This window comes from Acinonyx jubatus, chromosome A1, assembly GCF_027475565.1.
Source record: "Acinonyx jubatus isolate Ajub_Pintada_27869175 chromosome A1, VMU_Ajub_asm_v1.0, whole genome shotgun sequence".
NCBI lineage: Eukaryota > Metazoa > Chordata > Mammalia > Carnivora > Felidae > Acinonyx > Acinonyx jubatus.
In genome coordinates this window covers 210,367,801-210,384,532 of record NC_069380.1, presented here as the reverse complement: position 1 = coordinate 210,384,532, position 16,732 = coordinate 210,367,801, and the positions used below count along the sequence as shown (strand labels likewise).

Sequence of the window (16,732 nt, the reverse complement as noted above, 5' to 3'; positions counted from 1 at the left end):
CTGGAAAAATCTTAAGATACAATCAAGGCACCAAAAAGATGGGGGGGGGGGGGGGGGGCGGGTGGTAATGAAAGGCTTCAGCAAATATGAAATTGCTCAAGAAAGGCATGATCCTGGTAAAAGACACCACAGTTAAGCAATCAGTAGGATGTAAAAAACAAACATCCATTTGAACTTGAACCTAGGAAGATTGTTCTATTAAGTGGCACAGGGTTGTAAAAATGGAACAAACATATTAGAAATGATAATCGTACACCACCACCACTTGGCTCCACAGTAAGTACTACTATTTACAATCATAAAAGAATAAAAGTTTTTGCATTAAAGTTTCAGAATCAACCTGAATTACAGAAGACAAACTACGATTACAGAATATAACATAAATGTTAATCACAAGTACAACCACAGCTAAGTTGGGGGATGGGGTGGGGAAAGAGGGAAAGTAAAGCACCAGAGTTCCAAGATTCTTTTCCTAAAATAGAGAGTACTGAGAAACTGACTACCTTTGATGGAAATGGAGTGTTGAAGTAAGAGAAATAGGCATATCAATGAATTTGGAAGGAGAAATGAGAAGCATGAGAGAGTATGTACTAACTCCTGACTGTAGGAAGTCAAAATATAATGCATAAAAAAGTTGATAAATTAAGATACAGAGAAGCATATGATTTCATGATATGCAGGTTAGAAATAAAACCAGAATGCACTAAAAGTAAGGGTCTCTACAAAGTGGAACTGGGAAGAAGGGAGAAGGAAAATAAGGGAATTTTTTCATTAAAAGCCCTTCTATACTATTTTATTTTTGATTACAGTATTATTACTCTAGGGGGGAGCATGAAAGTATCGGAATAGAATTCTCAAACTGGCAACTTGAATAACCGACGAACCACCCACCACAAATTTAAGATACTCCTAATTTCTACATTTCTGGACTAACCTATACCCAACCCTGAGCCCATTTTTAGCATTTGCAAGTTCCATTAGTATGAGTTGGCTATTATACTAAAGTTATAGTCACTACTGACATTAAAACAACTATGTGTACCAATGACTTGTCCATATAAGTGGCATCTGGTAACAGGGAAAACATTTCTATACCTCTTTTTTTTTTTAAGTTTATTTATTTAAGTAATCTCTACACCCCACATGGGACTCAAACTCACAACCCTGAAATCAAAAGTCGTATGCTCTTCAGATTGAGCCTGCCATGCTACTCTCTATACTTTTTAATCTTTATACAAGTGATTTTCAAAATGTGATCCAAGGACTACTAGGATCCAGGAGGTTATCCCTTTTTCAGTTACAGATTGCTTTCATATAATTTAATCCAAATAATTTATTGCTTTCATATAATTTAATCTAAACAATTTAATAAAAATCTCTGTAAAAGTGTGAGGTAAGGCCTCTTGTCTCACTATTTTGGGGGGATAGTAATCTAGTTATTTTTCATAAAGAAATTTGGGGTTAACATGTGGTAATTTTATTCTTATTTTAAAATGACTTAATAATTTTAAGTTTTTACTTATTTTGAGAGACAGAGCAAGCAAGGGAGGGGCAGAGAGAGAGGGACAACAGAACCCCAAGTAGGCTCCACTCTGTCAGCACAAAGCCCAATGCAGGGCTAGAACTCTCAAACTGTGGGATCATGACCTGAGCCAAAACCAAGAGTCGGATGCTTAACCGACTGAGCCACCCAGGTGTCCCAATAAATATTTTTTTAAATTCTAAGACAGTAAATATAACCCACATAAACAAAAGCTCTTTGGGGTCTTCAATAATTGTAACTGCTTGAGGGGTCCCAAAACTGTAAGCTTCAAGAACCACCATTTTATCATAGAGCATTAACTTAGAGTCTATAATGGTATTCATCATCATTTCCCCACTCTTTAAATTATATCTTTAAACAAAAACATTTCCTTCTATTCTGTAACAGGGAAACAGTTCTCCAGGAAAATGAGCAGTGCACATGGTCAGAGCCCTATATCTGCTGCCTACAGCTGCAATAACCCTATCCAGGGCTCCAAATCTCCCACTTTGCCTACTGTGCTGCTCAACAAACATAATTTTCTGTGTTAGCAGACATGAAAGGCATTGGGAAGCAATGGCCTAGAACTCTGGGACTCCCACGAGAACCAGCACAGAAGGTGAATTAGGAAAAAATCCATTCCCCCCACTTCTTTTAAAGATTTTTTAAAAATGTTTATTTATTTTGAGGCATACGTGGGTGGAGGGACAGAGAGAAGGAGAGAGAGAATCCCAACAAGCAGGCCCTGCCCTGTCACCACAGAGGCCACACGTCAGGGCTCTTGGGGCTGGTTCCTACAAACCATGAGATCACAACCTCAGCAGAAATCAAGAGTTGGACACCCAACCAACAAAGCCACCCAGGGACCCCCATTTCCCCTTTTAAGGGAAAATTGTAAAAGAAACTTTACTATCTCAGCCTTGGCTCTGGGGAAAGGGGAAAGAAGTCTCCCCTGACAATTAATCACAAGCCAGCCTTCCCCTAGTTTGGGCTCTGGAATGCACATTCTCTAACTAGGAACACTCCCAGCTAAGAAGTTCGTTTAATGTATCTCTGGGCTGATAGTGCTTCCAGATGCCACAAAACACATTTTCCTCTCTAAATGCTACAATGTTCCAAGAAACAGGAGCTCTCAATAAAAACACAACAAAACCCACAAGGAAACAAGTTACTATGAGCAAGAGTTTGCAGAATAAAAAAAAAAAAAATTGAAAAGACTAGAAGCATTAGAATTATTAGATACAAAATATAAAATAAGTACACTAAAAAAAGTAAAAGAGACTATCAAAACTAAGACCAAGGACCAAGAAATTGATCAAACACAACCAGATGAATTTTTAAAAGAACAAAACTTCCAGAGACAAAATACACTATATATAAAAATTATAATCAGGAATTTAGAAAGGCATTACATAACTGACTAGACATGGCTGACAAAAAAAAAATTAAACTTAAAATTGTCTCCAAAATTACTTAGAATGGACAGAGACAATGAGGTGAAAAATATTAGAGGTTAAAAAATCAGGAGGAAAGAAAAAAAGTGGTAAGTTACATCTAAGTAGAGTTGCAAATGGAGAAAAAGAAAACACACCTAAAATGAATGTCTGATATTTCCTAAAATTAATAAAAAAATAACAATCCTGAGATTCAAGAGCCCCAACAAAGAGAAGTACTGAGGGAAAACAATTTGCCTACAGAGCCTAAGTGATGACTTTTCAATAATGAGAAACATGAGATTAAAAACACACACAACACACACACAAAATGTTACCAGTAGACCCATATTTAAGGACATTTTTAAAGATTTCCTTTAGGAAAAATGAAAATGATCTCAGAATGAATACACTTATGTTTAAAAAGTGGTAAATATAGGGTGCCTGGGTGGCTCAGTCAGTTAAGCAACCAACTTGTGGTTTCAGCTCAGGTCATGATCTCATGATTCTTCAGTTCAAACCCAACATTGGGCTCCATACTGACAGTGCCGAGCCTGGTTGGGATTCTCTCTCTCTACCCTTCCCTGCTCGTGTTCTCCTCTCTCTCTCTCTCAAAATATATAAACTTAAAAAAAAAAAAGTGATAGAGGTGCCTGGGTTGTTCAGTTAAGCTGCGACTTCGGCTCAGGTCATGATCTCTCTGTGAGTTCGAGCCCCTCATTGGGCTCTGTGCTGAAAGTTCAGAGCCTGGAGCCTGCTTCGGATTCTGTGTCTCCCTCTCTCTCTGCCCCTCCCCCTACTCGCACTCCCTTTCTCTCTCTCTCAAAAATAAACATTAAAAAAAATTTTTTTAAATGGTGAATATGAAAGTAAGTTTAAATAATCACTAATATGGGGCACCTGGGTGGCTCAGTTGGTTGAGCCTCTGACTCTTGATTTTGGCTCAAGGTCATGATCTCATGGATCATGGGTTCAAGCCCTCCACCCCCCTCTGCCCCTCCCCGACTTGTGCATGCTCTCTCTCAAAATAAATAAATAACTTAAAAAAAATCACTGACTATATAATTTTGTTCAACAATGACTAGTTGTGGGGTTAAAAAAAATCTAAAATATTGTATAACAATGGCACAAATCAGGAGAGGATTAAGATTAAAGCATTTTATAGGGAAGCAAAAATAACAAAAACAGGGAGGGGCACAAAACAGAAGAGACTCTTAAATATGGAGAACAGAAGGTTGCTGGAGGGGTTGTGGGAAGGGGGATGGACTAAATGGGTAAGGGGCTTAAGGAATCTACTCCTGAAATCATTTTTGCACCATGTGCTAACTTGGATGTAAGTTATAAAAAATAAATTATAGAAAGTTTAAAAAAAAAAGGCAAGAAAGAAAAAAAGATAAAGCATTTTAAGTCCTTATATTGTTTAGGAGAGTAAAGATAATGATTAACTTTGGACAGTGTGAAATATCCATATTAAATTTCTAGAGCAACCACTGTAAAACAGAAACAATGTTTAATACCTAATGTTGTAAAAGGAATGAGAAAAAGTCTCAATCAAGAAAATGTAGGCTGCTTCTGTCACTCAAATTATTAAAGGTGTTTTTTTTTTCTCCTCTGGAAAACATACTGTGTGTGTGCATTATTTTTAATTTTGGATAAAATGTCAAATTGATAGACAAAATGTTTTTTTCTTTTTCATGGCATTCAAAACACAATTCTATCTTTTCATGAGTCCAAATTTAATGCTCAACATTGTTGGACTTCTCTAAATTTTCCAGGTCAAATTATGGCATTTTATGCATCTACCAAAGCACTGAGAGATTTTTTTTCTTTTTTTTCTAACGTTTTAATTTATTTTTGAAGGAGAGAGAGACAGAGCATGAGCAGGGGAGGAGCAGAGAGGGAGACAGAATTTGAAGCAGACTCCAGGCTCTAAGCTGTCAGCACCGAGCCCAACATGGGGCTCGAACTCACAAACTGTGAGATCATAACCTGAGCTGAAACCAAGAACTGGACACTTAACTGACTGAGCCACCCAGGTGCCCCTGGCACTTTTTTTATATTTTTGAAATCATTTTAACAAATTATTTACAGAAGATTAAGGGATAATAAAAACCTATTAGAAACCCAAATTTTTATTCCGTATGTTCTTGGTTTTAAAACAAACCACGTTCCCTGAGCCTAACTGCTCATCAACTTTTATGCACAAACCACAACATTTCTATTTCGTAAATGTGGAATCCAGATTTCAAATGTATCTCCAATGAGTTCTAATTTATTACTTCTGGCTCTTCTTCCTGCACCTGAACTGTCAAAATACAATGCTTAAAAAGTTTTTTAGAACATTTGATGGCTCCATTTTTTTTTTTTTTTGAGAGACAGTCATCTTCTTTGCTCCATACAAACATTTTCAATTTTAAGTCTGGAATGATCAATCTAATCAATCTTTTCCTTTCGACACCATCAACTTACTTCCGATTATCTCTGAATACATACGTACCTTCAGTATCTGTCCACTGATGAATCCTATCCAGTAAATTGTGATGCATAAACATTACAAAAAGATGAAAGAATTCTGCCACATACACTTCTAGCAAATTGAGATGTTGAAGATCTTGTCACAGAATATTATGTAAGAAGTCCTTCCTACTGACTGATTAGATGAGAATACCATATTTACTTTTTTTTGAGAGAGAGAGACAGGAGAGGAGAGAGAGCAGGGGAGGGGCAGAGAAAGAGAGAGAGAGAGAGAGAAAGAGAGAGAGAGAGAGACAGACAGACAGACACACACACACAAGCAGGCTCTTCACTCTCGGTGCAGAGGCCAATGAGGGGCTCAAACTCACCAACCATGAGATCATGACCTGAGCGGAAATCAAGAGTCATATACTTAACCGACTGAGCCATGCAGATGCCCTTACCATACTTACCTTTTAATCCTTAGAAAAACTTGATTTTTCACTCACTGATTCCTGACTTAAAAAAAAATGTCATCTAGGATATTGTATCTAAAAATTCTTAGTCTGAGATTTTGCTTTTACAATCAATGTCACTATCATTAGTCTACAGTGATCCTGTTTTTTGGCATTCATGCTATTTATCTAATAATTGTCAAATATCTTCCTGTTAATTTTCTTTTCTTTGCCAATATGGACAAAGTATGAACAGCTTGGAATCCTCAACTGTGCTGAAGGACAAAACTAAAAGCCAACTATAATGGTAGTGTCTCTTTCTTTCATATTTCTTCAAAGATGCAAAGATGAGGACAATGCAATCAATGTCCTCCAGTTATTTCACTATTGTACTACCCTTCTAGGTGATTCCAACATTCCTCCATTTTTCTATCGTATTAATCTTTCTTAGTGTAGTTGGGAATAAGTGACAAGAGGAAATAATTCCTAGGATGATGAAACAGCAAAATGTTTCAAGACATAGAAAAGTAAAATCACTAAAATCCCATATGGTAAATCTTAAGACTTATAAAAAGGACCCAATGGATCCATACAGTAATTGCAAGATAAAAATGAATTTTACTCCACTTTTAAAAATTAAGCAGATTTTCTTTGAAGACCTCTAAAAAGGAACAAGTCATGAAATGTCAATCCTTTTAACTGTTTATAAATAGAACTGCTCAAAAAAGAAATTCACCAACTATTAGGTACAATAAAAGCTGATGGATACTATAAGGTAATTAAACCAAAGTGCCTTGTAACTTTCCAAACTCAAGAAAAAATACATTCTTCATTATTTCACAAACACATTAACATTTCTTCAGTTAAAGATATGAATATTCACAGTAAGTAAAATGAAAAACAAAACAAAACTAGGGTGCCTTGGTGGCTCAGTCAGTTAAGTGACTGACTCCTCTGATTTCAGCTCAGGTCATCTCCTCACAGTCCGTGGGTTCAAGCCCCATGTGGGGCTCTGCGCTGACAGTGTGAAGCCTGCTTGGGATTCTCTGTCTCCCTTTCTCTGCCCCTTCCCTGCTCGCTCTCTCTCAAACATAAACAAACATTAAAACCAAAAACACACAAACTAAAAATAGGCTCCTGATATTTCAGATCAATTTTTTATTGTCAAGTGTTTTACAAACTTACCAGGAGTATTTTCAGTAGTTTTTTGATTTCATAAATGTAGATAAGGAATTATAAATGTGTACAATAAGATACTGAAGTCCTTAATAAAACTAGGATAACCAGATATTCTCAAAGTAATAGACAGCCAGTGAAGATTTTAAGCAGAAAAGTGGTGTGACTGAATTTACATTTTATGATGAGTATTCTGTTTACAATAAAAAAAAATGGTTTGGGATGTGTAGGACTGGGAGAGTGAGAGAAGCTATAACGCCATCTTCATAAATAACAGCACTTCGCCCTCATCTAGATGATTATCGTTTAAAAGGTTTTTGTGTTGTTTCCTATCAAAAAAGTATTAGATTTCTTCAAATCTTTTTAAGAACATTCTTTCCCACTTAAAACTGATTACCATATCAATGTTAATGAATTTTATACAGCATATATTTTCCCAGAAATAAAAAATATATTAAAATTTTTATTTTCACTTAATTGATCTTCCCAATACTTTAAGCCCCTGTGATCTCTAGGGCCCTCAAGAACTTATTTGAATACTAAATTAGACCATAAAACTTTTTCAGTTTGTTTTTGTTTTTGAGCCCCCAGGACCAAGGTCCAAGGTGTGTGGACAGAAATGCAGGTTTCTAGCAAGGACTCAGGACACAGGGAGTTACCCCATCCACCCTGCAGTGAGGCTGAGAAGCTGGGAGAAGGCCTTCCCCCCTCCAGGAACTCTGTGCATGCCCTACTTATTTCTTTCTCTGGCCTTACCTTAAACACAGATGTTTCCCAAGTTTGTAACCATGGCTTTATTTTTTCTATTTTTCTCTCATTCGTTCAAAATTTTTTACTAAATGACATATGTCAGCCATTGTACTTTCTCTGGTTTCATCCATGCTCAACAACTAAACGGGGCATCACTACCATATGAATGATATCCAGATTTACACTACCAACTCTTATCCCTTTCTTAAGCTCCATTCCAAATGTCTACTGAATATAATAGCTAACACTGATGGGGATGTAATATATGCCAGGGACTGTACCCAGCATTTTGCAAATACTATGTCACTGAATTATCAAAACAACACAATGAAGAATGTAGAAGCCTCCCAGGATGCTGATAATGTTTTTCTTTTTAATCTGGATGCTGTTTATACAGGTAAAGTTTAGTATATGACAGTTCATCAAGCTATACTGTGCAGCTTTTCTCTATGTTGTACTTCAACATAGAACTTTCTAAAAATCTCAATCCTATGAAGAAAGGAACAATATTTTCTCCAGTTTAAAGACGAAGCTTAAATATCAAGAGAATGCCCATGGTCACACGGCAAGTAGTACAGGGAACCAGGATTCACCTCAGGTAGTCTGACTTCAAAGTCATTCCACTCTCAATCATATCAAGCATCATACATTGCCTTCCTGGCTCAACACATTTCCTTTGTCTAAAATGATCTTCCCTCAATTTTCAGAATGAAAGACCATGGAAGTGCATCTCAAACTCCACAGTGAGAATCCTCCAATTCCCCATTTTAGTATTTCATTTAAACTCAAGTATGATCATTATCATGGCATGGTTATTTGCAGGTATATTTGTCCTCCCACAGGACATCCCACGAAAGCATAAACTCCTTGAGTACAGAGACTGCACATACATATTGTAGATATTCATTAAATATTACGTTACTCCCTAAAAATGTATTTTAATATACATATTATATAGGAAATATCTTTTAAAGCCCAACGTAATCTTTATTTTATTAGTATGTCCTCTACAAGCCTGAATTAAAGAGCTGCACTGCACATAGCTTTCACACAGCACTAAGGAATAGAATACTCTGAACAGTGACCCTAATTCTGAGGAAGGAGTGCCAAGGGCAATTTATGGCCAAGCATAGTGGGTGCACTGCACACCTTCAATCATTTAGCTAAGTAATTCTAACATACTTTGTCAATTACTACACTTATAAGCCCAAGGCCTGTCTTCTGATTAACATGATGGTGTACTTCTGAAAACTAATTTGGCTGATTTAACGAATATGTCTATTTAAACAGCTATACATTATAATCCAACTGCTCATAAGCATAATTCTATCTCTGGGATCTCTATTTTATTCCGGTTATCTATTTGTCCATCCCTGTAACTGATTAATATGACATTCTCCTGTTTAATAAAGTTTGGGTATGTGATAATACAAGACCTTCCTTGTCATATCTTACAAGACTGTTATGACTACTTTTGGACAAACACTATTTTCATTACCAACATTAGAATCTCTATCAAGTTAACCCCTGTCCCCCAAGACTGTTGATTTTTATTGGAATTGCATTATATAGATTACATAGAAGAAGGTTGATAACTTGATGGTATTTTTTCACTCCACGGACCCAGTCCATCCTCATTTATTTATGTATTCTTTTATGGCCTTTATATCCTAATGTATTTTTTCCTTAAGTGTTTTGTAGATCTCATTAGTTCTATTTCTACTTAATAGGTTTTGTGGCTATATAAAAAAAGATTTATTTTGAAATTTAATAATCTAACACAATATTGCTGAAACAGGAATGTTACCAATTCCTGCCTGATTATAGATTCAGAAAATTTGCTAAGTACTTACTATTTCTCTTATTTTTGTCTGTTGGCTGCAAATAAAATAATCATGTTGCTTGCAAATAAATTTCCGGGGTGCCTGGGTGGCTTGGGAAGTGTCTGATTCTTGATTTCTGCTCAGGTCATGATCTCAAGGTTGGTCATGCAATTGTGCCCCTGGTCAGGCTTAGCACAGAGCTTGCTTGGGATCTTTCTCTCTCTCTCTGCCCCTCCCCTGCTCAATCTCTCTCAAAATAAATAAACTTAAAAAAAATCTCCTTCCTTCCCCATTAAAATGACACGGTGGCAGGGGGAGTGGGAAGCACCTGGGTGTTTCAGTAGGTTGAGCATCTGACTCTTGATTTTGGCTCAGGTAGTGATCTCACATTTGGAGAGACTCCCACTGACAGCACAGAACTTGCCTGGGATTCTCTCCCTTGCGCGCGCGCGCTCTCTCTCTCTCTCTCTGTCCCTCCCCTCCCCTCAAGTGTCCTCGCTCTTAAACATTTAAAAATAAGTAAAATAAAAAAAACAAAATGACACAAATTGAGGCTCATCAATTGATACTCAATTACCTACTTTTAAAACATTTTACCTTGAGATTATGAAACTCTATACATTAAATATATGAAAGACATCAACTAATGAATTCCTTTAAAACCCTTATAGTATTATTCAAACATCTATACTTCACAGAAAATAAACATTGGTAAAATGCCTACTGAAAATCAGGACCAGGGTAGGAAGTTTTTATATTTAATCTTCATCTCAAGGTAAGTCAGGTGAGGGAACAGTCTTAGAAAGATGAAGTGATTTGGCCAAATGACTGATGGGATAGAGCTGAGATTCAAATCTGAAGTCTCACAAGCTCCAAATTCATGCTCTTCCCATTAGAGTATACTGTAAAGCAGTTTACAAAAGCACAGTCAAGCATACACCTTAAACATTCTCTACAGGAATATTCTGGCTCACACTACCCTTAAGGCTACTAATAACACAGGCAAGAAATATCACCAATGTAACAGTAGTAATCCTTTTGGAAAGAAAATTTTCATTATTTCAAACTCATTCAAGCATTATGAATCCTAAGATCTCTGATTCAACAATGAAAGAGCTGATATAATTAGCAGTTGCAGAATTTTTTTTATAGAGCCAGTAAATTTCCATCACCGTGATTGGTTTCAAAAACCTGTTCACCTGGTTTTTCACCTTCTCAGTTAGGGATTACTCCTTTTTTACCCTACTAATGTTACTCTCATTCTTTCCTCAAGAGAGTATTCTTAACACTATATTCAAAATAAACTAAAAAGGAAAGAAAAAAAAATTCACCAGCTATCAACCTACCCAAGTTATCTTAGTGATGTGAGGAGATACTTAACCTTTAGGAACAGACATACTAAACAGATCTTAAGAATCACTGATGAGATGCCTTCTTTTGAATTAGCAGATGCTGAATTTAAACTAATGTCCAGATGATAGTCAAAATCCACTTAAACATTTATCCTCAAACAACATTTGCTAAGATTCTAAGAATATGGGGGTAAAGTAATTATTTTATATTTTTATAAAATCTCTACCCAAAAGCCTTTAAATTCAATAAATATTAGATATAAAAAGGGTAAAAAAGAAAGTTACCAAATGATTTTTTCAAATAGCTAACTTTAAATTATTCAATGATACATTATGAATTATATATAGGACAAAGAAAATTAGTTTAAGCAAAAGCTAAAGATTTAGGTTATCCAGGTAACAAATAGCTTGATTAGATAGAAAGAGGACAAGGAACTTGTATGTCCAAGGCTTGTCTAAATAATAAAGGGAGGGGCGCCTAAGTGGCTCAGTCAGTCAAGCTCTGATTTTGGCTCAGGTTTGTGAGTTCCAGCCCCCTGTAGGGCTCCGTGCTGACAGCTCAGAGCCTGAAGTCTGCTTCAGATTCTAGGTCTCCCTCTCTCTGCCCCTCCCCTGTTCATGCTCGCTCTTTCTCTCTCTCTCTCAAAAATAAATATTAAAATAAAAAAATTATAAATAAATAAGGGAAATTGGCTACTTAAAACTCTCAAAGAAATGTTTATGTCCTATTAATAATAAAATGTAATGGGATTATATTACTATTTTATTATATATATAATACACATGATATATATTATTTTACACATTTATTACATATACATGTATCTGTATATGCCACAACCCCTTTCAAAAAGTAAAAACTATGAGAACTTCTCTATCACTGCCAATGAATGAATTAAAAAATTGATTTTGAGCCTATGTAACTATCAGAAAACTTTTTTTTCTATTGAGAACTATCTTTCCCCACATTCTTTGCTACACTAAGTCTTCATAACTGTTGAAATACTTTTTCCAAGATTGCAAAATTAAATTTATCTGAAAGTCTTTCTTCTCAAACAAAAAAGGCTAGCTCTACTAAAGTAGGTTACCTACCCAACCAAGTCCCCCCCTTTCTGCCATGAAGCCATCCTATTTTCTCACCATACTTCTTATCTGCTTCATCCTGTGCCCCACAAATTAATACTACCAGAAACACATACATATAAACACATAAACTAATACTTAAAAGTATTTTGATTTCTTCATTTCTAAGGAGGAAAAAAGGTCAAAAAAATGAAAAGATTTTATCTGCAACAGTGGCTAATAGGCATAGGTTTATTTACTTGCCTTAAAAAAATACAAAAAGAAAAACAGTAGCTGATGGAACATGTAGCACAAGGACTGAGTGCTTATCATGAAAATATTTAATATGCATTATACAAATAAAAAACTTAGTTTATTTAGAAGTTAGCAGTGAGAAGTAGAACTTACAGCCTTACACAGACAGCTATAACCAAGAAAACTAAGAACTAGAATGAAATGTAGACTTAGGTTACTTTGTTACTTGTATTCAATGAGTTATTTGTATTTGATTCAACACATTACCCACAAGTAAATGCTTAAAATTTCCAAGTTTGCATCCTTTAAATTAAAATAAAAAACAAAAACTAACAACAAAAACTTGCAAAGTAAGCCCTTGGTCTTCCATGTCTACAAGTTACATTATAGTGATTTCTAGACAGGAAGAAAAATAAGCATCATCACTGCATTTTTTGTATATGCTTTTATTATTAATGCTATTTATCTTCCTTGAGCTGTAGGATTAGCATTATTGGGCCTGATTTCTTTCCATAAAAGCAAACAATTTGCCATGTACTATATCTATATACAAGGACAGAACATATTAACAATTAGTTTTGCTGGCATATGCATAAATAAGTATAGTTAAAAGACTAGTATTTCCTTATTAGACATATAGATAAAAAATTTAGTAATTTGGATGGTTGTTACAGTTTACTGAAACTTGAGATTCAAAGCCAATAGAAAAAGTAGGTACAGAAATTCTGTACTACTTTTCTATACTGGGATAAAACACATACATACAACTATTTTTATCAAAAAAATGATTAAGTGGGGCGCCTGGGTGGCTCAGTAGGGTTAGGCATCCAACCCTTGTTTTTGGCTCAAGTCATGATCTCATAGATGGTGGGATAGAGCCCTACATCGGAACTCTGTGCTGACAGTGCAGAGCCTGCTTGGGATTCTCTCTCTCCTCTCTCCCTGTCCCTCCTTTCCCCCACCTCTCAAAATATAAATGAACTTTAAAAAAAAAAAAAAGGTTAAGCGTCTTTAAGTTAGCATTTCCTCTCCCATTTTTTTCTTAAACATTTTATTTATTTTTGGGAGACAGAGTGTGAGTGGGGGAAGGGCAGAGAGAGAGGGGGAGACCCAGAATCTGAAGCAGGTTCCAGGCTCTGAGCTGTCAGCAGAGACCAATGCAGGGCTTGAACCCATGAACTGTGAGATCATTACTTGAGCCAAAGTGGGATGCTTAACAGACTGAGCCACCTAGGCACCCCTCCTCCCCCATTTCTATCTGTAGGTCTGGACTAGAAAACAATTATTTCAAAACTGCCAAAGAACCCATTCTATTTTCAGCAAATAATCCCCAAATCTATCACTCTGCCCATAGTAACAACAAAAATACTGTGTGAAACAAGTAAAATTTTTAATGGTTAAATAGAGCTTTGTCTAGAACACATAGTACTTGGTAGCACAGGATTTATGGCACAGATGCTGATTAGCTAGCTTGTTTTCCAGGAAAAGAAAATGGTTTTTTTCCCCTCTCTCCATGAAAATTATTAGCTCTAAAAGATTTTTATCAAAGTAACTGATGCTTTGTTAGTAGCGAAGAATTTGTTAGTGTTTGAAAAGCCCCAAGATCTTGCCCTCAATATTTTCTGGAATGTCTCAAGATAAAACAGATTTGTAAAAATTGCCACATGCGTTTAAGAAATTCAATGATTAACAGGGGCACCTGAGTGGCTCAGTCGGTTAAGTGTCCGACTTTGGTTCAAGTCATTATCTCAGGGCTTGTGAGCTCAAGTGCCGGGATTCCGGCTCTGCGCTGACAGCTCAGAGCCTGCAGCCTGCTTTGGATTCTGTCTCCATCTCCCTCTGCCCCTACCCACCTCCGGCATACTCTCTCAAATATAAACAAACATTAAAAAAAAAAAAAAGGAATTCAACAATTATAAAAATTTAATACCAATTTTTTAAATAAAATGTACATTTACACATTTTAACATCTCTTAAAACCAATGGGGTCTTAAGCACTGTATACTTTAATTGGCAACAACTTTCTTTGGTGATATATAAAATAAAGCATACATAAGCGGTATCTTAGAATTCCATGAAATATAGCAACCTTTTCAGAATTACAAGCTTTTACTCAAGAAGACAGACGAATATCTCATTTTACAGATGAGGAAAATGAAAGCCCAAACAAGTGATGCCCCCAACGACATAAAATCAAGAGGAAAAAAGACATGGAAGCCAGGTCTTCTGATTCCCAGTGATGCCCTTTGCATTACACAACCTAACACCTGAAGTTAAGGAGATAAAAAAATTCCCTGGGTTTAACCAAATAGTTAACACACATATCTAATATATCTCTTTCTATAAAAAGCTGGTCGCTTAGGAGCCCTGTAGGTTTATGGCCTGAATCTGAACACAATGTCTCAGACTGACTCAAAAGCAACAACGACCACAAAAAAAAAAAAATCTAGCGCGTTTTTCTCTTTTGATAAGATGTATAATGAACTACTGACACTTCAGAAATTAGAGCTTCCCTTAAGGTACAGATTTCATTGGATGCATCACAATGTCAGTACAATCTCACTCGAACTCCCCCCCACCCCAACCCGCCCCCATACTCGAGGAAAAAGACCCGCCAAGGGGAATTATTACCACCTCCCACCCCCCCGGCCTAAACTCAATAGCTAGAATAAGGCCATGGATTCATTTATCAGTACTAGAAACTTCGCACATCTTTACCAGTCTACCAACTACAAATTCACAGGTGGTTGGTATGTTTACATCTCTCCCTAGAGGAAAAACTAAAAGGAACCCAATGTAGTTGACACCCGCGGTTTGTTTGCAGGTTTCGAGACGAGGGACAGGAGTAGCCGAAGGAGAAGGTACCCGAGAAAACGACACGTTATCTGGCTCAAGGGGCCTCGGCACTGGGCGAAGACTGGCGCACGGGAGGCGTCGCAGAACAGGCGGGTGGGCAGTGCGACTCGGCGCTCCCCTGCGCCCACCCTCTCCATTCCCCAAGTGGGAGGGGGTTCAGAGGTGGGAACTGGACAGGCGGGGCGGAGACTGGGGGTGAGATCCGAGCCCCGGCCTCGCTTCCCTCCCTCAGCCGGCCGGGCGGGGGTGGCGGCTGGGCTCCGAGGCCGCGGGAGGCCATTTTAGCTGCGGGGCCGCCGAAAGCCCCGGCGGCCCTCCACGTCCCAACACCTCGGCGGTCTCTCGCTCCCGCCCCCACCGAGGGGGCCCCTCCCCGTCGCGGGCCGAGCGGGGCGGGAGAGGCCGCCGGGCCGGGCCCGTCTCGGGCCGGGACTCGGGGGCGCCGGGCGGGGGCCGGCGCGGGGGCGTTGTGTCGGCGGGATGTGGGCGGAAGAGCGAGCAGGGGGAAAGAAGGGAGAGGGCGGGGAGCCGTTACCTATACTGGGCCGCAGCCGCCGCCGCCGCCGCCCCGCTGTGGGTGAATCCAAAGTAGTTGCCGGTCGCCATTTTGGCATCTTCCCCCAGCCGGCTGGGCACTGCGGCGGGCACGGAGAGTCGGGTCCCATGGCGGGAGGAGAGGCGCAGAGGGGCAGAGACGCCGAGGGAGGGAAAGGGAGAGAGAGAGGCGCTGTGAGAAGCCGCCCTCGCCGGGCCGGGGCCAGGGCCGCGGCCGCGCCGCCTCCCCCTCCCGCCTCGCACTCCCTCACTCACTCGCACGCCCCGGTGGCGGCCGCCGCCTCCTCCCTGGAGCCAGCCCCAACCCCCGCGCCTCCCCGCGGCCCCGGGCCGGGGAAGGGGCCGGGCAGGGACCTCGGCGGGGCACATTATACTCACCATAGGTGAAAGAAACTACAGGGCATATGGGAATCATGGGCTCGGGCTGCTGCTGCTGAACTCTGAACTCTCACCCACTGCCTCCCTCCTCTGCCCCGCTCCTCCTCAGCGGAGAACAGACCGCCGCCTCCCGCCGCACTGCGCAGGCGCCCCCGCGCTCTGCACCCTGGGAGGTGTAGTCCCGGTCGCCTTAGCGGCTCTGGCGGGCGCGTGCCAGGGCCTTGGCCGAGGCGGGCGGGGGAAGCTGACGGGCGAAGGCGGGCCTGGTCTCCCCAAAGTGATGGTGACTGCGAAACGCAACAGGAGCGATAGAGAAGTGTGCGAGCAGCGCCTCGCCCCAACGTGGAGTGGGGGGGGGGGGGGGGGATCAGGGAGAGATTGGAAAGAGTGACGCCTGTTAGCCTTCTCTTACTTTTCACTCTCACTTTTGCGTGTATGCAGTATTCTTTACCTTTCAGTCCTTCTCGCTTTTGCACTTTTAATTAGAATTTGAGCTGGACTAATTTGGATGCTTCCTTAATTCTCTCATTCCTGCTTCTGATTCCTAGCTTCCTAGGGGAGGAAATGCCTGGGGAGGAGAGAAAAATTGCTGTTGTGTGGAGCTGTAAGCACACCCCCAAACACCCCTTCGGAACACCGTCTCCGCCCATCTACACCCACT

General features: G+C 39.2%; 1 protein-coding gene across 5 annotated transcripts in view; it reads right to left on the bottom strand.

Annotated features, from left to right (window-relative positions):
• Positions 1-16,342, bottom strand: part of ZFR (zinc finger RNA binding protein) — an 83,841-nt gene extending 67,499 nt beyond the window's left edge. For 4 of the 5 annotated variants that reach the window (XR_008289860.1, XM_027075031.2, XM_027075048.2 and 1 more), the window contains exons 1-2: positions 16,072-16,228; positions 15,674-15,773 (exon numbers count right to left, since the gene is read on the bottom strand). Coding sequence is in view for 4 of the 5 variants with exons in the window: in XM_027075031.2 (XP_026930832.1) it covers positions 15,674-15,773; positions 16,072-16,108 (137 nt within the window). In the remaining variant the exon portion in view is untranslated. Of the gene's footprint in view, positions 1-15,673; positions 15,774-16,071 lie in introns of all 5 variants that reach the window. The other variant, XM_053201704.1, reaches the window with a different exon arrangement.
• Between the last annotated feature and the right edge of the window lie 390 nt (positions 16,343-16,732).